This window comes from Falco rusticolus, chromosome 3, assembly GCF_015220075.1.
Source record: "Falco rusticolus isolate bFalRus1 chromosome 3, bFalRus1.pri, whole genome shotgun sequence".
Classification (NCBI taxonomy): Eukaryota; Metazoa; Chordata; class Aves; order Falconiformes; family Falconidae; genus Falco; species Falco rusticolus.
In genome coordinates, this window is record NC_051189.1 from 85,094,100 (window position 1) to 85,118,422 (window position 24,323).

The 24,323-nt window shown below is 46.7% G+C and overlaps 1 protein-coding gene across 5 annotated transcripts in view; it reads right to left on the reverse strand.

The window, feature by feature from the left end:
- The window catches only part of ADGRB1 (adhesion G protein-coupled receptor B1), a 294,612-nt gene that overhangs the window by 106,896 nt on the left and 163,393 nt on the right, over positions 1–24,323 (reverse strand). For all 5 annotated transcript variants that reach the window (XM_037381503.1, XM_037381502.1, XM_037381500.1 and 2 more), the window contains exons 13-17: positions 22,533–22,641; positions 21,482–21,625; positions 18,055–18,130; positions 14,171–14,273; positions 12,954–12,997 (exon numbers count right to left, since the gene is read on the reverse strand). In XM_037381503.1, the coding sequence (XP_037237400.1) occupies positions 12,954–12,997; positions 14,171–14,273; positions 18,055–18,130; positions 21,482–21,625; positions 22,533–22,641 (476 nt within the window). The remainder of the gene's footprint in view (positions 1–12,953; positions 12,998–14,170; positions 14,274–18,054; positions 18,131–21,481; positions 21,626–22,532; positions 22,642–24,323) is intronic.

The following is a 24,323-nucleotide window of genomic DNA, read 5'->3' on the forward strand; positions in this document are numbered from 1 at the left end:
CAGCCTTGCTGTATTCTTCCCAACCTGCCCAAATGCCCTCCTCCAGCACTGCTGGCTGGTGAATCAAGGTCTTCCACACACACTGAACAGCAAGTAGACAGGTAGGTTAGGACCAAAGTGATGAAGCTACTGGTCCCAGCCTTCACCTGTCCAAGGGTAACAGAACTAAGCAGGAAATTTACAGTGGATGTGACAGCTCCCACTCCATCCTCCTGTTTGTTCTTTCTTTCTTTCCTCAGATGACAAGCAATGTCAGAGTGAAGGAGTACTTCTCATGAGCTGGGGGGCTCCCTGGCCACCTCTTCTGATGGCTTTCCTTGGAGGGAGGCCAGGAGAACAAAAGTGCTTTTTGCAAGTCCTGTGTTCCGGGGACCTGAGAGCAGGTCCCCACATGACTTCTGCTTCAGAGCAGCAGAAATGTTCTGAGAGTTACTGTCAGTTTTGCTGCATTTTGAAGCCATCTTAACCGTGAAAGACTCAAAAGCAAAGTGACACTTGTCATTAGACCGACAGTGCTTTCTCCTGCCTTTTCTGTTCACCAAAACTCTCCTAAAATATTAATCTGGGTAAAGGCAAATGTTAAAGAAACTTCAGAACTGTAAGTGACCTAGAAAAGGAGGTTTTTTGCTCAGCTTTAGTTGCAACAACAGCATATTGAAGGCTGTGAAATACTCAGGCATGACAGTAATCGGAGTCATGTAAGTCCTGTTTCACAGACTGCGGCAACAGCTCTTTACTGCTGCTGAAGATGTAACAGGCAGGACAATCTCAGCTGCTTTCCAGATCCCAGGAGGAACCGGCAGAGTTGGCAATTAGCAAAAGCATCTTTTGCACTTGTAAACTGAATGAATAGGGTGGAAATGAACTGGGAAGCAGGGACGTGCCCATTGCCGTGATGCCATTTCTAACAATACTTCTGAGATGTCATCGCCTGAGTGGAGAGAAATGCAGCAGCCTCCGAGAAGCAGGGGTAGAGGTGGGGATTTTTTTTATAGCTACGTAAAAAAACCAACCAACCAACCAAACAAACAAACAAAAAAACAAGATCAAAACAATTTTTATCCTACAAACATAATACTCCTGAGAACACTGTGGTGGGATGCACCTCCCCATCATTTCAGACTTGACTTAAGGAAGAATTTCTTTACAGAGAGGGTGGTCAAACACTGGAACAGGCTTTCTAGAGAGGTGATCAATGTCCCATGCCTGTCAATGTTTAACAGACATTTGGACAGTGCCCTTAATAACTTTTGGGCAGCTCTGGTCAGGCAGTTGGACTAGATGATCATTGTAGGTTCCCTCCAACTGAAAATTGAACTGCTCTGTTCTGTTCTGTTCCGTTCATTTCTGTTCTGTTCTGATCTGATCTGTTCTGTTCTGTTCCGCTCCATTCCATTCATCATTTCTATATCATTCCTTGTGTGGGCACTGGGGCCCCTGTGTGACTGTTCCATCATGCTGAGCCAATGCCAATTCTGACCTGTAGCTTGTTTCCTCCCGTGCCCTGTCACAGAAGTCTCAGTCAAAACACGTTCAACCTCCCCCCTCATCCTAAGTTGTTTCTCTTGAGGATGGACAGCAGATTCTTTGCTGGGACTAATCAGTGCAACTTTAATGACTGCAGAGATGATAGGGTTGCAATACAGCTGCAGCTGTGTGTGTGCTACAGCCTTTCCTTTCACTGCACTCACACTGGCTCCCCATGTGCTGGCATGTGTAAATTACACCTTAGGCATCAAAAATCCCTTCCTTCCATGTAACTTTGCAGGTGAAGGATGATTTTCCCAGCCAGGACCCAGATCTTGCAGTAATATTTAGACACAGGAAGCTTCCTCCATCTCCTTGCATTGCTGTGTGTACAGCAGCTCCAAGACACTTTTTTCTTGAAGCTGCCTGGATTTGGGGTATTTGCATTGCAGTGCTCTGCCTCACTCATCATGACCAGTAACTAAACAGGCTGTTGGCACATGGTGTTAAATGTCATCGAACTCTCCAGGAGTCCTTTGACCAATGCATGGGACACATGGACGGGAAAAGGTTTGCCTGAACGCGGCAGACTTCTCAATAACAGTGATACATTACTGCAGCTTTCATTTATGGAAGATCAAAGACAAAGATACTCCTCTCATAGCCAAAAGACCTGCAAACAGCCTTTAGCAGCACTTGTGCCCCAGCCTCAGATTAAGGTTGAAATCAGAAAAAAAATCACATGCATATTGATAATCCCTGCGCCACATCCTGTAGAGTGCCCTTGAAGTTGTCAGGAGCCTTGCTGAGGTTTGAAGGATGCTCAACATTCCTTAAGGTTTGACATATGATCTAAACCCACCATTAAATAATTAATGTCCACAGCTAAAAAAAGGGTAGCATTCTGCTGGATCCTTGCCTCCTCTGGGCTCTTGTTCTCCCAATACAGGACATAGCTAACATTTTATTCAGAGCCACCAGCACAGCCATAAGAGAGGACAGGAGATCTGAGTTGTGGCTCAGCTCTGATCTCCCTTGGTGACAGTAGATAAATCACTCCCTTGGTTTCTCCTTCCCCACCTGCAAATGACAGCAGCTAGGTTTTTGAGGAGAGCCCATAATTCATCCATGCAATTATTATGACCCTTTCCGTTTTTGTCCCCTTGGCTAGGTGGTGGTATATTGGATACATCACCAAAAGCTGAGGGGAACTGATATACTTCCCACCTACTTTGCTGCCCCTACTTCCATCCACACCAGAAAGACAGACTGTCCTCAAGCCTGCAGAACTCACCTCAGGAAGATCTAGGCTCTTGCTAGGTCAGGCTTAGGGCCACCCTGCCAGGCACCGCGCTCTGGCAGATGGTGAATTTGTTCCTTGGCTGTCCATCAGAGACAGGCAGCAACTCCCTTTGCCTGACTTACCACCCCATGGACATTGCACATATACATTAAACCATCTTGAGAGGCAGCTCTGGTCTAAAGCAGAGGGCAGCTCCAGGAGATTAATACACGTCTTCCAAAGGGTCATTATTGTAATTGAACTGAAGTATCTGCAAAGCCCTGGAAAGAGCTTTGACAAGTCTGAAAATTGTTATATCCCATGTAATGGGGCTTTCTGACCTTGGCGCATCAGTTGTTTTTCTTTCTGTAGCTCCTGACTGAGGGTTAAAGTGAATCCCAATAAATCAAATGGTCAGGGCAAAGAGGATGTGTCCTCTCTGGGAGGAGAGCTTTGCTCATTGCCTTCCAGGAGGGCTCAGCATTGACTGTCCTAGGGGTCTGCCTGCACCTGCTTCTCCCACTCGGGCAGCAGGTCGGCTGCAAGACATCAGTTCTCCCTGCAGTGGGAGAGGCTGCCGTGCTCTGCATCAAGCCAGCTGTCAGAGCAGGCTGGATGCTGCATTCATTCGCTAATCTGCTCTGCCACGCAGCTGAGGCAGCCACCGTTAGCTGAGGCAGCCGGTGGGATGCGCAGGCTGGTGTCCTGTGCCATTGCGTGCTCAGCCTTGCAGTGATTGCCCTGAGCCTCCCTGGTCCCATTCTACTTCATGAAAACTAAAATTCACATTACGATACTCGCTGCTGCTCACACAACCGATGCGTGATGGGCACAGCTGACACGTGAGCTCATTCGGCATGGATGACCAGTTCAATCATAAAGCTCTTGTTTAGATATTCATTTTTCAGTGATAAATAATAATACTTATTTTTGCTATTTACTATCACTAAATGGAGCTCCGTGTTGCTAGGTTTCATGACATTTAGAAGAGCTGTCTGATGTTATTAGCACAGTAGATTCAGGGAAAACTGAGGCACAAAGCTTACACTGATTTGCCCAGACACACAGAAAGTTCATCATTAGATGAAGACTGTATCCACGGCACAGTGTCCTGTTTTCACTGCTATATTTTAGCTGAACATCCCACCTCCCAGTGCAGTGCACAAGCAGTCAGGTGAAAATGAAAACAAGTCTTTTTCTCCTCTTTAAAAACAGAGGCAAACCTTCCCCCTCCTTATTCATGGTGTGTCAGCTCTCAGCACTTTCCCTCCACATCCATCAGTCCTACCCAGCCTTGAGCAATGATGTGGACTCATAAACCTGTCTCTGCACCCTGACCATTTCCCATGGGCTCCCATCATGAAAGTGAGAGCTCTGCATGCTGTCTGGGGCTGGTCAGCATCCCCACTATGGGGAAATCCATTGCCTGGTCTATGGAATATGTGCTGGTGGTTTTTTGTGGCTGATGCACAGAGCAGACGAGAGACCTGCTAAGCATACCAGCTTAGGAGGGGTTTCTTCAGCCCAGTTATTAAAGATCAAGAACAAACTCTTGCATGTTTGTCAAAACATTTTAAGAAATACTAACCCCCCCAGATTTTAGCAAGCTTGATTTATTGTGATTATGACGGTTACCACTGTGTTTCTGGCTCCCATGCTGGTGTAGTTCATGTGTTTATTATAAAACAAGGAATTTTAAGAAATTCATCTGAACTTGCCTCAGTCTTGCAAGGAAGTTGAGCAAAGGAGCTTGATGGGGAAACTGTTTCTTGTTTCTTAACAGAAACACATGTTCTTAACAGAAACACATAGCACGTAACCTGCTTGAGCATCTACCTAGCGCTGATGGTCTGTGCTTTGAACAACCCTAGACCTGAGATAACTTGTGGTCATAACACACCCTCCTCACATCATGCACAGGCTGTTCTACAGCATTTAGCTTCCAGTAAAGCCAAACAATGCTCCAGAGGATACAGACCTGATATCCTCAGGAAGATGGTAGGAACTGCATGTTTATGGACAGAACCATTTGGGAAGTCCTGATCTAGATCCAGACAGGTTTTTGTGTGTTCATAAAAGGAGGATAAAACCAATCCAGCAAAGAAGTACAGTGAGGTACTGTGACTCCACTCTGAATTTTACACACAGAAGGTGCTGATCATCCAGGTAGTGCAGGTGTTTGTCTCTCTCCTATGTACCTGAGCCTATTTTGAAGTTGCTTTAAAACTGCACCCAGCTGGCTATTGAGTCATTGGAATCAGAACACACTAAGGGTAGGCTTCAAGTTTCCACAGCCTCCTTTCCCCTCCATACACTTAAAGGTCTGAGGCTGTGAATCAGAGCTCTCCACCTGCACATACAGATGTCTGTACTGTTATTACATTCTCAGCACATACAAGGTAACACACAGGCAATCACCAAGCGAAATGCAGCAGAAATGCACCAGGGAATGGGTCTGGAGTCCCTTCATGCAACCTGGGAAGTTAAGCTGGGCTTCTACCATTTGCCACCAAAAGCCACTTCCTTGGCAGCTGGCCACAGGCTGCTAAACATATACCCTCCCATCAGCAAAAGGGAACAGGAGTAAAGGGTATCGCTGCTTGAGAGCAAAGAGCTGTAAATAAAGAGAGCAGGCAAGGATGCAGTCAAAACATGCAACCCCAGTCTGGCACGCACAGCATGCTGTGCAGAGGTTTGTGTGTGCACGTTTCCCTCCACGCCTTCACATACACACTCCATTACTCCCGCCTGCATTTAAACACGTAGTGTGCTCACATAGCTGGAGACTCGTTGCATGAATGGAGGACGGCTTGGGTTAACAGCCTGATCTGGGTACTTGCATCCATTTGTACACATGCACACGTAATTTCGTGTTGCCTACACACAAACACGCATCTGTGAGTACTGCCTTGTACTTGCAGATAGCTGCACACCTCATGTCTGCTTACGTTCACACTGACACACCAACAACACCTTGCAGCCTTGACTGTGCACAGAAACACACTCACACATGTCCGTACTCACTATCCAGCACCAGCGCTCACTTGTTCCCACCCACTCACCTTTTTGTATCTTTGCACATATTTTGCACATGTGCCTTTATATGAATAGATAGCACAGGCACACATGTGGGCATACAAGCCATCCTGAACCCCACAGTGCTCTAGCTCACAGTGCACACTCAGCACTGAGATCAGGTTTTGGAATCACACCATTGAACCCAAGCTCCTTCCCGGTAGGAATGTCCTCCAGGTCTCAGTGTCTGGCGGCTGCCAGTTCTGTAAAGGGAATTAATTTATTCCATCTGTATTCCTGACCCCTTTACTGAGGAAGCAAGGGAAAAGCTGGAGCGTTTGATTCAGAGCCTCTGAATCCTCTCTTCTCTCCCCTTTTGCCTTCTGTTGAAAACCATTAAACCATGCTCTGTTGGCAGGCAGCAGAAGTCCTGTATCATGCTTCTCAGCTTCTCCTGCATCCTGTGTGGTGAAAGGCACTGGACAATAAGCCAGCTCCAGCTTTGCCAGTCCCACAGACAATGCTGACTGCTGGGCAGCAGCTCAGCAAAGGCCAAAGAAACGTAACTCCTCTCTGAAATGGGGCTAGGCACAGCCCTGCAGTCTGGTGGTACCTTGTGCCAGCTGCTTTGTGCTAACAAGGAACTAGACCACCTTTTTCCTGCAAGGCCTGGAAATTCAGGTGGCAAGGTGTTTCTAGGAAAAGGTGGCCCTGGGGTAAGGCAGATGCCTGGGAAAGTAATCCCCTGAAAGCAGTTCTGCTTGGTCCTTCCAGCAGGTTGAGCTGGGAAGCTAAATCCTCAGGCTCTAGAGGTGTGACTGGGTTTCACTGCATTAGCCCTGTTTTGTCTGCTCTCGTCCAGGGCTAAAAAGGGGCTCATGGGACCATAACTCAGTCTGCCCAGTTGCACACTGCAAGTGCAGCCAGACAGAGTGAATTAGGGGCTACTTTTAACTGGGTTTAACATAGGAGAACTAATGGGAATATTCAGATTAACCTCCCTGCACGCCCCTGCGCAGACAAGCTTTGCAAGCACAGTGCTGCCTTCTTTCACAGACATCCCCTCAATACCTCCACAGCTGCACTCAGGAGAGGCAGTGTTTGCAGCTGGAGCTAAAACTGAAGATATTAGTTGAGGGCAATGGAGCTGGAGCAGGGGTACTGGCAAACCCCAGAACAGACACCCTGCACATGAAGAGAATGTCACTGGCAATGTTGCTCCCCCACAGCCAGTTGGATTGTTGCAGTAGAAAATATGTAATAAGTCATATGTCATGCACTGATTTCTCAAGGGGCTTTGGGGCTGTAGCAGCCTTCCCTTTCTACCTGTACCTGGGGGACCCATCTATCTTTGTCAGTGCAGACAAGCTGTGTTACTGCTTGATCTACAGCTCTGGCAGGGCCATTAATGCACTAGGTGATGGACAGAAGAAAAGGGAACCTGTTTCCTGACTTTAGAAATTTTTTCTTCAAAAGACAGGAGATGGATCAACTGACGTGATGAGCAAAAAGTGTCCATGGGATGCTATAGATATGACCCGTCCTCTGTGACACTTCTCTGTGACACTTTTCTCGTGTCAGGGAGTACTGGCAGAAATTGACCTATTGTACATGCCCTCTGAAGGAAACCAGTGAGCAGCCACCAAGACTGGGATTGCATTAAAGCCCCAGAAAACACAGAAGAGGAAACTTCATGCCTTTGTCCAGTGCATCAGAGGTTTTCAAGAAGTAGGATGAAGCCCACGGAGCCTACACCGTGTCCTGCTACCCATGCTGCCTTGCACCATGCATCAGTGCACAACTTGCCTGCAATCATGTGTAACGTGCAGTCAGGAATCAGGACAGCTTGGGACTCTGTAGATTAGACACTGGTCATCCCATCCTGAAAATAGGAATTTCAGGCAAAGCAGCTGCACTGCAGGACTTGTGGGACAGCTGGACCATAAACACCCTAAAGACACCAATTATCCTACAGAAAAATTGTGGTGCCTGACAGGCAATATCTCCTTCTAGGATGTTTTGGGGGCTCCTCTGAGCTGTTTCAGACAAAACAAACAAACAAAAACACCACCACAAGTTTACTATGACACTGCAGAACTCTCCCTGTGGGTTGCAATTCTGTGTGATCACCCTCAGTTCTGCCAGCCCTTGCTCCACACAGCTCTATCAACCATCCCCTTGAAGGACCATTATACGCCCTATACCTCAAGCAGTTCCTGTCTGAAAAGACCCCATGCATAGGTCTCTCCACACCATCTGTGAGCTATATATTAGGATCCTGTAAGTTTCTGAACAGGGACAGATCGATAGTCTACTTTGTTTGGCAGCATCATAAACCATCACTCCATGCAGTTGTGAACCCTTGGGGGGGATTTCTGCCTGAGCTTGGATGGGCATCAGATCCAGCCCAGAGCTGGGAGGATGCGATTTAGCCTTGTCCCACTAGCTGAGGTGCTGCTTGTCTTGCTTTCCATGCCTAACCTTGCTGCGCATGGGTCACCCTCCTAAACAGTGAGGTCTGCATTTCCTAAGTTAGATAGGTTAAAGGCTTTAATTACTAGAACAGATGATCTTTCCCAAGGGAAGGTAAGAGTGTCCTTGAATCAAACCCACAAACTCCTAAGGCACTTTCCATTCCAAGAGCAAAAAGCTTTTATGCAAATATTTTTGAAGGTTTAGAAGCCCTCTTAAGATAAGTTATTACACTATCTAGCTATTATTATTCCCTTCTTGGAGACAGAGAAGCAGAGAATAATTGGTGGCTGGAGCCAGGCAGATTCCCTAAGAGCAAGCATTTCCTGTAGGATGAGAGGTCCCTTGGCAATGCAGACCTGCTGGATCCCACCCTCTGCATGTACGGGACTTGCTTTCACACCTGCATGGGATGACGTTCTCCCATGCACCATGAACTAAAACACAAGACCCAGATGGCAGCCTTGGTCCTTGCCATCACCAAAGCACACTGGAGGGGAGAATTAGCGTTCACCTGTGGCTGTGGGTTTGTCCATCAGTCAACCTAATCTCATGTTGCCTCTCCAGGCACTTGGTGGTTTGTGACTGTTCCTTTTCATCTCACAACAAACCTCATCATTTCACCTGATCCCACACTCAAAGAATGCCAAACCCCAGCTCTGGAGGTCTGAGTACACAGACTCATCAGCCCCCTGGGGCAGCAGGACTCCTCTGTCACACTAAGTAGCCCCACATCTTCCAGTGCAGCCCTTGAGCAATGCTGACACCACCACCAACAAACTTTGGCAACTGTCTCCCCATTTCCCTTGCCACATGGCATCTCTGTTGTACACCAAAGCAAGTCAGACGAGAAATACAAAGCTGGTGATGGGCAAGAACATGAAAGCACATAAGATGGCTGCACCTATCAACTCCCTGCATCCCGTCCCAGCAGGAGAAAGAGCGAGTAGGAGACCAGATCCTGCCTAGGTTTTATCTTCAGCAGGGCTAAGTAGCTAATAATTACTCCAGATGAATACCCTTGGAGGAGAGCCAGAGAATCCCAAATCATTCTCCAGTTTCAACTTTCAATTTACCCAGCCAGTGCTAAGCTCATTAATCATACTTGCAGCACCCAACACAACAGAAATTAGTCCCTGATCTTCTCCCCTCTTATTTCATGACATAAGGAGTTGGGGGCAAGAGGAAGAGAAAAGAGATGGAGAGGTGCCACCCACAAATCTAAGTCACTCAAAGGGGCTGGAATTAATAAATCAAAAATCCATTGTTAATATTACAAGCTTAAATATCTATCTAAATGCAAATGAATGAACACTCAGGGGTTCCTCCTCTTTTCTTTCTTTTCTTTTTTTTTTTTTTTTTTTTTAAGTAAGTGTTCCGTTCAACAGCTCTGTCTTGGAGGAAGCACATGGACATACGATAATTGTCTGTTCTAATTGCAATTTTACAGTTCAACCCTTCACGGCCCATGGATTTTAAGTGGCCTTTAAAGGGTTGTGGCGTGTTTTGGATGGGATTGAAAGCTCAGGTGGTTGCAGTAATTGGCAAGAGCTTTCGTGTGAGGATTACTTTGAGTTTCCTGCCTCTGTACCTGTTCGGTCACATTGGCTGCAAGGGGTTAAATCCAGAGGATGATTCACTGGAATCAAGTGGAGTTTGGATCCCCAAGATCCGAAGCCTAAGATGGATGACTGTGAACATAAGGAAGGTCTCCCTGGCCAGCCATCCTTGGAGCACGAGCATGAAGAGCCTGCAAAAGAGCAAGCTTAAGAGACAGTGGTGTCTTCTGAGCAAGCACCACCAGGCCAGCAGGCTGGCCTGGGCTGCACAGGGAATATGGCAGGGTGAATAACAGGCAGGAAAACAAAGCTGTAAAGCCATTAAATTGGTCAGAGCTGGGAAATGGGATTTTGTGAGATTCACCCACTTGCACGACTGTCTTATGAGAACTGATCAGTGGGGAAGCATCCAATTTAAAGAGAGGGGCGATGTGAAGGAAAAGGTGGGAGCAAAGAGGGGAATCACATAAATGTGGCTGAACCTCAAGGTTTCCTGGCTCAGAGTCACCAGTCATGGTGCCACATGCCACATACCAGGCAACAGGTCCAGATTTTAACCTAAAATTCCTTGTTCCAAACAGGAAACAATTATCCAAAACTGTGATGCAAAACCCTTGACAGCTCCAGAGTGCTGTTCAAGTCTGAGGTGAGCATTCAGGCCTGGAGAACAGGGTTTGCATTGTTTGCCTTTAATTAGACTTTCCCGGGAGGCAGTAGTGGTAGCAAGTCAGCTTTAAAATGTTGCACAAACAGCTTGGCAGCTCTTGTTGCCAGAGCTCACCAGATCTCATCTAGCTTTGGAACATCCTCTAATAAAATGTGCTGACATCAGCATTTTTGACTTTTCAGCTGCTTGAGATTGCAATGTTGGTTGAAAACACTTTCAGGTGTGCGTGCATACACACCCCAACACACACAGAAAGCAGTCTTAGCAGCAACATTTGTGCAACCAATCTGCTGGGGTTTTGGAAACCATCCTTGACAACTGAACCACAGCATCACTGCCAAGAAATTGTGCTCAAATCTTAGCTATAAGCCCATCCTTTGATGCCATGAAGATGCAAGGATTAAAGACTGAAAGCATTCCTAAGACTCTGTACTCCCAGAGAGACAACAGGCAACTGAACAAGCTGCCAAGCCTTGGGCACAAGGATATGAGCAGCCAGACCTCCCAGGACAAGGCAGAGGTGACTGCACTGAACTGGGCAAATTTTGCTTCCAGATCAGCAATGGTAATCAAACATCTCAAACCACGTTCAGCACTGGGCAACCCTTCATCTTGCTCATAGCAGGCACTTTTCAGTGCCAGCTTTGTCAGATATTTGCCAAGCTTGAATACCACCAGTCTCTCCCAGATCCAATCATGTGCAAACTGGATTTTGCTCTTTTCTTGCTCAGACTACAGCTAATTAAATCCAACACTGCGCATAGCAGGGAAACACCTCCATCCTTCTGGACAGAGCCATCTCTCTAGGATGTAGAAAGCCAAAACCAACGAGATGGTGTGCAGAACAGAAGGGGCATTGGTTCCAACTTCTGCCTTTACTTGCCAAAAAATGGATTTGTATACAAGTGCTTTAATCCCATTCCATCACGGGGAGACAACAGATTTAGCAGAGCAGGCCAGCTCCTATCCAAGCATCCTCCTGAGTCTGCCCACTTATACACAAATCTCTGCTCTGGGCTGACCTACAGACTCATTCTGCTCTCTGACAGTGATACAATACAATTACTTCTTGTATTACAATAAGTAATACAATAAAATACCACCTTACTAATTTCATGAAGGTTCCCCTGCATGCTGCTGTGTCATATGGTCAGCATAGCACAAAAGGGCTCCTGCATCTACTAATGCTGGAGCAATTTGTACTACAACACAGAGGGACCGGGTTTGCCCTGGGCTACAACATGGGTGTGATTTCACAAGCAGGGAGTCCCTCTGGATCCTTCAGCTTTGCTTTGGATCCACTCGTACATGTGAAATTAATCACAGACCAACAAGAACAGTAAGCTGACTGCAAATATGTTGCCCGCCTATGTGTGTATATGCTACTTAATGGAGCATAAGAGGAGAAGAATAGAATAATTTTTCAGATGCTGCAGGTAATAATAATAAATAATAATAATAATAAATGCAGAGGTAGGTGCCATATGCATGAGATCTCCAGGAGAGAAACTGGCTGTAAGCAGAAAAGAAGTCAGGTTGGTCCTCAAACTGAGATGCAAAAGTCAGTGAAGTATAAACACCATTAGATCAAACACCTTGTATCCTTGTCAAGTTAACCCAGGATTTAAGGCCACACTTTCAGAGTGTACTTTATTTTTTTTCCTAAGACACACACTCTCTGACAACTACTTCCCATATGCGGTTTATGGTCCTGGCTCTTTGTGGTAACCTGGGATTTCTTTTTTCTCTGCTGACCACAATCACGTCACTCAACACCTCCTGGTCAGCGTCAGTCACTGCAGGAACCCTAGCAGAAATCATTTCACTGTATCACAGCCGCACAACACGTACTTCACCGCTGCAGGCCGTATTTGCAACAGTGGGCTCTGATTTTGCATTACTCTCCTCATGGTGCACAGTTTGGGGTGAGCACTACAGAGAGCCAAGCACTGTTGTGTCAAGTGCAGTTTAGGACAATCTGTGAAGGGCTCCACAGTCCTGGGTTTCAGTTCATGTGTTCCTCATGTGGGAGCATCCGAAACTGGAAGAGTCAAAATAAAAGGCCACTTTTGCAAAACGTAGGCTGGGGTCCAAAGCATCAAAGAAAATGCAGACTCTCCTCCCTATGACCAGAAGCACACGCAAACATCTCTGCTCCAATGCTGAGAGATGTTTCCCTGGCAGAGACCTACAATGCTCTCAGCATACAGGACCCTTCATGGTACATGCTGACAACACCTGATTGCAGAGCTTTACCTATAAGACCCAGTTCAACTGACAATAACAGACAACACAGTAAGAAGGGATGCATTTGGGTGAAGGAAGAAACACTCCCCACCAAGGCGAAGCCAGCCAGGAGTTGGAGACAAGAAAAAACTGAATCAAGAGAGCAAGGGCTGACACAGACTGACACATCACTGCTAAAATTGCAATAATTTCACCCAAAAAGAAAACGGGGTCATGAAAGTAAAGAGAAAGCCACAGAACTCACCCATCAGTTTCATCCCACAAGATGCAGGTCTGGTTGGTGGTTCCCTGCCAGGAGACAAGAAAGGAAAAAATGAAGCAAATCAGTGCTATGCTGTTTATGGGGTGTTTGGAGCTACTGGAACGAAACATGCAGGTCCTGTAGAACAGCTTCTATTACTCTAAGCATGGTGTGTCTGATACACCAGATGGGCAGTCACAGGTCTCAGTCCTTGGAATAGCCCCTTTCACCCTTGGCTTGAATGGCAAGAATACAATGGGCCTCAGCTTGTTCTGCATCAACAGCCCTGTAGAAGGCTTTGACTGTATCTTCCCTGACTCAACCTACTGATGTTCTTCCTTTTTCCTCCCCTCACACAGAACCCTTTTGTTGTTCCCTTCTGTAAAGTGGGTCAAATACAGCATGTGCTTTTGTGGGACACCATGCTCAGAAGAGCCACAGCCCTGCAGGAGGTGGTCAGGTGTGTTTAAAGCTTCCTGGAAGAGGTTTACCACTGAATCCAGCTGCAACTGTCTTAGACCCCTTTGGAACATCCTTGCAGGAAAGTTCAAAGCAAAGACATGTTGGGTCTAATATTCGCGTTGCAGACCCTCAGGAGGACATCTGAAACCCACAAGAACAGACTTTAGGCTATGTAAATGTCCATCACATACGTCTGTTTTGGGTTGAGCAGGGGAACCTGGAGGGAATCTTCAACTGCTTTTTTAAATTACTGATCACAATGGTAATATTCATGCCTCTAGCTGCATCTGAGGACTGCAAAGAGCATTGCAAATGTTAATGGAAACAATATTTCCCCTCCTTCTTTCCCTCCTCAAGGAAGTTCATTGTTATAGCCCATTTTTTAATGAATACATAGTTCTTCTCCCGTGACCATGCCCACAATGAAATGTTGTGAATTTGGGACAAGCATGCCTGTGTTCCCTGTGCAAGCAGTGCTGTCACCCTCCTCCTGCATTGGCAATGCCTGAGCAAGGAGCACAGAGCAGGCAGGGTTTGCATGGTTGACCAATACAATGCATGCTTGGCAGTGAGCAACAAGAGGACACCAACACCAGCCTTGTCTCAAGGTGGCAGTTGAGTTAAGGTTGAAGGGCTTTGCATTGGCAAAGAGGTCTCAGGAGCCCAACAAAACCATCTCCTTCCTTGCACCAATACATTCCTGCTATGAAGAAGCAAACACGGTTGCAGGATGGTACAGGTTCCCAGGAAATACTTACATTGTACAGGTGGGAGAATTCAATTTCCAAGGGGGTGAGGAGAGACCGGGGAAATGGCTTAACTGTCACAGAGATGACTTTGGAGTTCAGAACAGTGCCGTTCCTGGGAAGAAGAGGAGAATGAGATGTTTTAAAGGGGACTGATGGACCTTTGCAGAGCAGTGAACCCCAAAGCATTTGTCACTGGTGGTACAGGGTTCAGAGTACACAGTGCAGAAGGAGTTGCCCCCATTACTTTAAAATATTATCAAAGACACTTCCTGCTGGTAGACCTCACCCGCTACCTTTTGAGCTCCCCTCACAGCCACTCTACATATATCCCTCCAGGAATCAGATCATTTTATGAACCACGTAAATCCCTAAAGCCATTGGACTTAAAGGCTGTATCTATCCCAGCAATAAAATAGTCCTGGACTCATCTTCTGTCCCTGACACAAGGAAACAGAGCTCATTCCATGTGCTTTCCAAAAAAACCCCCTCTGTTTTCCTTCTCAAAGACTGGCTTAATCTGCGCTGCAGAGTGTTAGGCAGGGGCATGGCTGCCTTTAACAGCATATCCATGGGGCAGCACATGATCCTGTCCAGTTTACTACTGGGAGCACTGGTGTGTATCTCCATTCTCTGAGGATCAAAAGCAAATGGAAAGAGGCCAGACCTTGATGTCTAATGTCTGTGCCCAGAGAAATACTCTAATAAATCTGGCAGCCCTAGGAGATTTGGCTGTCGGGAGAGGCAATAAAGGAGGAGATAATCTCCCATATCTGTGCTCCTGCTCCCTGGAAGGCCAAATCCTTTGTAGACATTTCCCAGGACACTGAATATCTAAATACACATGGTGTTTCTGCAGCAGGAAAAGGCCTGGGTGTTCAAAAAAGCAAGAGGTCCTCAGCAGTTGAAAAGGCTGCCTCTCTAAATTTACCATGAAGGAGTCATCAGTAGAGTGGCAGCCCAGACTCAGGCTGCTCCCAGCCCTTCCAGCACCCATGGGCAAGGGACATCTTTCCCTATCCAAATCTCTACCAAATCTACAGGCACTGGCAAAATCTTTCATTTTTCTTTCTGGGTCTTATTTTGCTTTTACAAAAGAATTATGTGGCAAAGATTTCCACTTGTTTAACAGCAACTGGATTAAAAAAACAACCAACCAACAAAACCACCAAAAGCTTGGAGTTGTACACAGATGTGTAAGGGGATGCTCAGAAAGTCACTACTCCACAAACACCAGAGGGAACAATAACATTGTTTTAGCAGAGTAAAGAAAAAAAGCAAAAAAAAAAAAAGTAAAACAAGTTTTCCTTAAAAAAATAAATAACTAAATAACTAAAAAAAAAGAGGCAATAAAGTACAAATATCAGTCTACAAAGGAAAACGGAGTAAAAATCAGCTCCAAACTTTGAAATGTAGGCAGCTGTAGATAAGCTAAAAATGAGAGCTGCTGAAAGGTAAACACCAGCGCATGTCTTCATTAGCAGCTGTGTCTTGGTTCAGTGATGTTGAATATTTGCATGAACAACCTAGATGACACCGAAACATCCTTTTGAAGGCTGCAGACCAGGTGAGAATTGATGTGGTAAATAAAAGCAGAAGAAACATTTGGTTTTTCAGCGTGGCAGAAATTACTCATGTACAAACTGTGGAGGTTTCTTAATGGCCAAGTAGTCACAGCCCAACCAGAAGTTATCCCCGTGCATCCAAGAGCCAGAAAGCGCATCTGAGCTTGGAGAGTGCAAGGTGTGTGTGCAGAGCTACACACTGCTCTGGGGAGCTGTGACCCAAAATGTACCTGAGGAGATTGACTTCAGGGCTTTCAATTTCACTTTGAGATGGTGAAAGACTGGAGAGAGTTCAAAGGACAGAGACAAAATTAATCCAGGTGCTAGAAAAGCAGACAAAAGACTCCTGTTGAAAGGCATGTCTGACAGTTCATTGCATGTGGGGGATTTTTCACTCGCCCACCTGAAGGCCCAGTGCCTGGAAGTGAGTGTCAGGCACGTTCATCCTTAAAATAAAAGACAGTCTCCTAGCAGAGAAGGTAATTAAGCATCTGAGCAGCTTGCTGAGGGAGGCAAGGGACTCAGCATCATGGGGAATCCTTTAGGAAAGAAATGATACGTCCTTCCTAAAAACACGCTGCAACACAGGTTCTGGGAAGAAAACAAAACACATCAATATCTGGCTTGGACAGGAGGTCAGATGAGCTCAGAGGGCTCCTGCATAGCTGTAAAGAGCATACAAACAGCTGTAAACATGCTGTTTGGTACATGGGGCCATCAGGTGCCAGGCTGTTGATTCTCCAACTGCTGCCCCTGTCCAGCTGGGACCAAGCGCTGCTCAACTCCCTGGCTTGAAAAATCAGGTACCATGTGTATCCTATCTCAGTTGTCACAGCTGCTAAGAACTGCAGGGCTCTCCAGATCCAAGGGGGCAGAGAAATGTGTGGCTCGAATAAGGAATTGCTGCTTGGGGGAGGTAAATTGGGACAATTAGGAACAGCTCAGCTGGTGCTGTTTTTTGAATTAAATCTACATTTTTTTCTTTTAGGAAAAATCACTCTGCTTTGAATCGATGTGGTCAAACCCAGGATCTGTGTCCTTATTGCTTGTGTGTAGCCAGGAATAACTGCTCCCTTTTGTGGTCAGAAATATTTTTACCCCATAGGCAGATGCTATACAGCTACATGGTTATTTAGAGACGTTCTTCTTAATGCTGTGTCCATTTGCACGGTGGTGAAGTAAGAGGTACTTTTCTGCTGCTGCTTCTTTTCTTTTTTATTTTCTTTTCTTTGACGCTCCATGGGTGATTCAGGACTGGATTTTTTTAAAGAGGGACTGTCCTTTAATTAAGGAACGTCTTAAATCAGATCTCCTGTGGGAATGCTGTTCAGAGGCTGTGGCTGCTGCAGCTGCTGGTTATCAGAGCTCATTCACTGCTTGGCCACAGAAAGCTGAAATACCGCTGGATCATTTGAGCCAATGATGTTTATTGCCCTTCTGATCTAATTCCCAGTGCTGTAATGGAAGATATTACAGAATACAGTTGGCTGGCTTGCTAATTCCTCTCTGCTCTCACTCGGAGCTCTTTTGCCATTGCCAGTGCTAAATCTGTAGGTATTTAAATGATTATCGGTGAGGAGAGATGCCCTGGTGTTTATGGTAAATGGGCTCACGCTAATCAGTGCAGAACAGATTTAGAAGGTGCCTTAGGATGCTTAATTTACTGCCTCAGTACCAGCCTTGGGAAAAAAAAAAGAGCAAGATAGCGAGAGAGAAAGGGAGAGGAGAGAAGAAAAGGAAAGGGAGCACTGAACACAAAAGCTTCGGTGCCCAAGGCAGTTTGCAGCAGCCGGGAACATGGTAGACATGTGCAGCCAGGCGTGCTACTACTCTCCTCTCTTCTCCCTCAGCCTGTCTTCTGCCGTCATGCTCTTGGAGGGCTCAGCACGGCTGGCAGCTTCCTGGTAGCTTGGAAGGATCAAGGCAGCTAAGCATCCCCCGTCTGTCAAGCCCCCCAAAATCCCTTGTGAGGAGGAGGGCAGCGTGAGAATCCATTCCTGGAGGGCAAAGGGTGGCAAGCAGCTGGCAGGCATGTGGCAGCGGCAACAGCACTGTGCCTCCCCTCAGATCTGTGGTGCACAGTGCTGAACATGGATGGAGAAAACCTCCCTGCCCCTTCAGCAAGCCATGTCTCTGATGCATCACCCCACCTGAACATGCAGCATCCGTCAATGGGGGTCAAAATATTTGCACTGCAAATAAAAGTCTGTCTCGTTGCACCTAGTGACCTTTGCTTTTCCCCTGGAAGACTAGGGCTTTTCAGCCAGAGAGATCAGCAGGGAATCCTGGTGATATCCCAGCTGCTCACCCTCCCCAGGAAGCCCCCCTTACCTCTGGAGGGAAAGTATGTTGCCCACATTCCGGTACAGCACGGTCCCCACCACGAAGACAGAGGAGTCGTCCGTCTCTGCAGGACACCAAAGGAAAGGGAAGAATACAACAGCACTGAGATGGTTGGGATGTCAGCTGTCCCCATGTGACACCCATGTGCAGGATTAGGCCTTGTATGGAGGGGTCTCTGTTGGGGCACAGTCAATGCCAGCATCACTGTGGTGGGATGCAGTGCCTGATGCCACCACACCGGGTCTCCATCAGTCCCAAAGAAGGGCTCAGTGCCTTTGGGGTGACCCAGCACCCCAGGCGTCTGCCCTCACGTAGGGCTCGCTCATCCCTAATGACCAGCTTGGTGCTCCCCCATTCAGAAATCCCACTAATTCCTCCGACAGCACCATAGCAGACAAATCTGCAGGGTGAAAAGGTCTCTTGCAGCCACCCAGAGGCATTTGGACCCGTCTGTAGCTATTAAGCCATCATAGAGAAGAGCTGCGCTCAGGCTGACAAGAGCAGACAAGAAGGGGAGCTGTCCCACTGTGCCTGGTCTGACCCCACATCTTATGCACTGCCTTGGGAGGCCGCGGGGACCACGTTCCCAGATGAGCCTCTGAATCATCTGTGTGACCTCTGGGCATGTCATTTGACCTTCTCCTCCACCTCCTCTTCCTCCTGCGCTTCACGGTGCCCAGCTGCAAAAAGTAAGAACTTTTCCCTGAAAAAGCACAAGTGGCAGAGGCAGCCCTGTGGCCAGATTTTCAGGGGGAGAAAAAGAAAGTGGCTAGGTGAAAACCAATGTTGAGGAAGCCTGGGGAAGTGCCCTGCGGTGGGGCTTCTCTGATGTCTTGTACTCAGGCTGAACTTACAGTGCGCCTGCTCCATCAGTGCAGGGCAGACATGACTCTGCATGTCTATGTTCCTCTTTGTCAAATTGGGCTCGAGTGGGATAGTTGGTGAAAACCTAACTAGGGGAGACTGATAGACAGGCTTGCAGAGCAATTGCATAAGACATGCTTCTTCAGGAAAGCCGGCACAGCCTTTTGGCATTTCCCATGAATCCCTATGCAAACAAGGATCCTGCTGCCTTCAAAGCGAGTTTTGCCTTTTTGTTCTAAAAGGATTCGGTAGGGCATTTACAGAAACAACGTGTGCTCCTATGAGACTGTGAGTAAGCAAAGACCTAAGCCCCACAGGCTGGGTTGTCATCCTCCCAAGAAGGCACAGGATCCTGGTTGTAATAGAAGCGGAGGCTTGCCTCTCAGTTTGGGACAGATCTTTAACAATGAAAATGCCCATCAATCCTGGTATACAGAAATTAAACCCTCTGATGTGCTGCCCATCTGGAAGAGCATTGTGTTTTGGTCATCTAACATCCCCTCAGCAATGTTTGCTCACCAGCAGCATTGGCACAGCCTGCAGCCCCAAAAGGCACTTCACTCAACTATATAAATCAGTGCTGGCCCACTGAAACCAACTGTGCAAGGTCAGATCCCAGTAGTGACGGGGTCTGGTTTTGGTCTCACCAAGCTGCCTGTCTCCATCACTTTGCTCAGGATAGTTGCTCCTGTTCCCAGCAGCCAAAGAAAGGCGAGGATCAAAACTAACAGAGGTGCATCTCCACTATTAAGCACTGAGTAAACCCTTAGAAAGACCACCAGCACAAGATACCCAAAGCAGGGGCAGTAGAACTGTGGGTGGTAATCAGGAAACCATGGAAAGGTAAAGACTGATGGGAAGCTGGTTCTTCAGGGTAGATGTCACCTTTTGTTTCCACAGTGACTGCTGCTCGGGGGCCCTACAACAGCTCTATGTGAGGATGTTTCTAATAGGAATCTGGAAAACAGTACCATGGGGAAGCAGATGAGGCCTCTGGGACAGCCTTCAGCCCCAAAGCAGGATCAGCTCTGCCTGTGTCTGGTGCCAGTAGCTCGTCCAATGAATGATGAAAGGTTTCCAAAGCTGAAAGCTTTACAACCTCCTGAAACAAGCTGTAATAACCCTCCCAACTTACTCCAACTCCTCCAAGGCAGATAATGCTGTCCTCAAGGCACAACAAAACATAAGGAGTGCTTGACGTGATCCTTGCTCTGCCTGTGACTCATTGTTTACCCTTGGGGGTATCACTTAACTGTTCTTGGCCTCATCAAGAGGCTGCTGCTGATGGCTGCAATGTTTCTATCCCCAGTAGGGAAGCCCATGACAAGAGGTCCTGGTATGACAAGAAGAGGCCAAAGGTCTTCTGACAGCAACAGCTCACAGTCACTGGCCTCTGTCCCAAGGAAGAACAGCACAGGCTGATGCAGCAGCCAGCAGCTTGCTCTCTCAAAGCCACTAGTGAAACATACAGCATCAGGGCATCTAAAAGGAAAACCCACCATTTCCCAGCACTCTGCCCAGCTTAGGGTCCTGCTTTTGAAAACTTAGGGCTCAATCCTGCCAAACGTTAAGGTGTTCTGCTAGAAGATTAGCACTCTGTGTTGGTTCCTGGGACTTGCATCCAGGTAAAGGCTGGATGCTCAGAACCCTTCAAGTTTCATTTCACATCTGGCAGTGAGGACAGCTTGGCTTACGCATCCAGCATTCCCACCTCCACACTGTGGCTCATATCCATGCCCTGCTGCGAAGCCAGTAACCTGAGTGATAAACGCCCATGCATTTCATTTCTGAGGGCAGGACATTTCACACAATTGCCACAAAACCATAACCTAGCAAAGTTTGTCCATACAGCAGACTCAGACCCATTGTTTGCTCAGTGTGACATGCTGACAGCCAGCTGCTTACCCTTAGATGACCGCATCAGGGCTGGATCCAGTCCTAGAGGGCAACTACAGCATTGTTTGCCTACATGGCCATGGTGATAGGTGGCAAAGCCATGCCCCTGTTGCACCTGCCTTGCTTGCTCTGGTTAACCATTCTTATGCAGTACCCACAGAGACAACTACCATTCACTACCCCTAATGGCAAGCCAGTGTACTCAGGGATGCATGAAAGACTCAGTTCAGCACCCAACGTGACATGAAGAGGATTGCAGACTTATCTCAGCATTCACATGCATCGGTGACAGAGTGACTCGGCAGACACAGGGATGTTTTAATTTCTTCCCAGGTTCAGAATCCTTGGAAGAAGCAATCATCATTGTGGTGTTGCTCTGAGTTTTTGTGCCAAATCCTGTTCTTTTCTAATTATACTGCTTTTTTAAGAGATCTACATCCACATCCAGGCACTAAGCCTGCCCCTGAACTTCTGCAAGGAGTTTAGGTTTGACTCTTGGCCAGGGCACCTCTGAAAGCCTTATTTTCACGCAGCAAAGGTTCTGTGAGCAAATCCAGCTAAGCTAGAAGGAGAATTTGAAGAACAGCCAGTTGAAGGAACCTGTCTTAGAAAATGAAGAAATACTCTTTTGAAGTGCTCTGGTTGTGCTGCCTACCTGTCAGCCCTGAAGACAAGATGCTCTTGGAGACGGTGACCTTGTCCTCTGAGTTCTTGGCCCACTCCACCATGCCCCTCCAGCCTTTCATGGGGAAGGTGATGTCAGTTGCTGCATTTGCAGGCAGTTTGTGAATGCCGAGGACTAGAGGGAAGCAAGCAAGAAAAAAAAAAAAAAAAGTAACCTTAGCCATCCTTAATAAATTCACGTGCTGAAAAAAGCATTGGAGGCAATAGTGGGAAATCGGATAGCAGAATGAGTGAAGCTGGATCTTGATAGCTATAGGAGTGATGCTATCTTCAGATAATGTCTATGCATGGAGGAAGATGACACTAACTGTTGGGACTCATTCTTCTGTTCATTGAAAAGGACCTGCCTGCATCAAGACTGGCAGAAGAGAGGTCAGTCTACTCCAGTGTCCTGTCTCCAGGAGTGGCCAGTAGCAGCTGTTAAGAAGTGTGAGAAAGAACAGACCAAGGCATTTCTTGGTCTGTCCTCCCAGCTTCCAGCAATCAGCAGGACTTCCTCAGCTAGCGGCCATATCCAGATCATCAACTGTAACAGCCACCAATGGACTTCTCCTTTGTGCATTTTCCTAATCCCATCATGAACCCATCTGTACTTTTTGGCTTCTGCAACATCCTCTGGCAACAAGTTCCATGCTGTGATTGTGCATACAGCATAAATCAAATACTGCCTGCTGTTTGCTTGCTGCCTGATCACTTCATTGGCTGCTGTGCAGCTCTTGCGTTAAAAAAAATAAAAGGAAGCAACTAGTTCTGCCCAGTTTGTCATCTGTTCTCCATTCATGGTTCTATAGATACCTCTCAGATCTCTCTGTGAAATCTCTTCTTCATGTTGAAGTCCTAACTTATTTGGAGAAAATCCACCCCGTATTTATGATCATCCATGTCTTTCCCCAGACATTTTTAATGTTCCACCACCTGCTGCCTTCCCTCCTTCCCTTCCCACAGCCCAGGTTATACATACTGCACAGTAATTACAGCTTCCTGGGGTCTCTCCCCAACACGGGGAACGCAAATCAGCTCACCCAGATTGTCCGTCACTTGGTAGGAATCCCGGAAATCTTTCATGCGAAAGCTGATGACATCAATGAAATCCTCCATGAGCCTGAACAACTCCTTGGCGTTTGGCCCTATCTGCAGAGAGAGGGAGAATACTGACTAGCACAGATACTAATGAGCATGGCATGAGTTTCTCTGAGGGCAAAGGTTTCTGTCCTCACACATGTCCTGGAAGCATATGCTGGGTATAATGGAGTATTGTGGAGCTGTGCAGAATGAGGACTGAGAATTCCTAAAAGAAGCCTAGAAAAATAAAAAGAAAAGGGCAAGAAATAATAAGACATTCAGATTGATAAAATTTAGGCTGGAGGGCAATATCTCAAAGCAAATCAAAGGGAAATGCCTGAGACTCTCTGGAGCAGAAGAAAACCTACCCATCTCCTTTCCTTCCCTAGGATTACCTCTACTACCAACAACCCCACCCGGAGCAGGTAAGATACTGCTGATGTTTTTTATGGTCCTGTTCCTGCAGTTAATGCAAGAATAGAAACACACTAGGACAGTCTTAGCAGCCGTGATTTAATACAGTTCTACTTTCTTTCCAGGTCCATGGACTTGGGTATTTGGACCAGCCTAGCTGACAACTGGCCAGAGGCATTTGCAATTGCACATCCAGAGACATCATGACAGAGAGTGAAGATGTGTTCATGTTGATGTATTGAAGCTTTGCTCTCTGTCAGCTTCTGAGAGCTTTTCTCAAGCCTTAGATTTCCCTGACACTCAGGTATTTTATACTTGGCCTGAGAAACATATTTGGGCTACTTCTGATGGTATATATATATGTTACCTACTGAGAGGGAGCCCACCAAACATTACCTCAACGAGCTTAGTTAATTTTGCTATCACTTGACTGAAAGCAGCCATGCCAAAGGACCTCCATGGTCTAATATTGAATCCCAGGCATCAGATTGCATAATCCTATCCAGAAAAGCATCACGGTCTGGTTTTCTGCTTTTCTGTTTTGCCAGTACGAACTCACTTTCCAAATAACCAAGTTGCTTCTTTTGGGGCTGTCTTGGAGCGTCTCTGCCTCTTTTTTTCTTTCCTGGTGTTTCCCCGATTAGAAAGATATTGGCAGTAACTCTTCTTTGCCTGTATTTTGCCAGGCTAACACAAGGCTGTTAAACAATAACTAGTTTTCCAGTGACAGATTTCATAAAAGATAATCCACTTGAAATGAGCTGTGCTGACTACCTGTCTTTTCTTCAAAGCACATTTGCCCACAGGGGCTTAGCAAATACCATGAGAGGCTGAAGAACAGCAGTTCAGCTCTTCTTTTCCTTTTCCACCACTTTTAACAGCGTTTTTGGTTCCTCACCATAATCCAGACCTCCTGAGGTGGCTGAGTGGAGCCGAAGGGATGGCTGGGGACAAGCAGGACAGCAGGATGGGATGGAGTCAGGGGGGAGACTGAGCCATTGAGTGTACAGGCAAGGAGCGCAGGGGAGGCCATGCGTGTCTCTCTCTCTCTGCCTATCCGAAGAAGCCTGGTAAGACTAAAACCATATCAGGATCAGGTCAAAAACTCCTACCAGTACAGTAGGGGTAGACTTGAGGAGAAGTGAGCGAGGAAGCTGTTTTTAACAGTATGCTTTTGTATTCTATTAGAGATTGAAATCACAAGGTCAAATTAACTCCAGGTTACACTGACCATTGTCTCTTAGGCTTTTGTCATATAATGACCAACACAATTTCAAAAAACATGGTAGCTTTTCTCTGAATAATTTTCTGGGTTTTTTTGCTTTTTAATTTCCTTG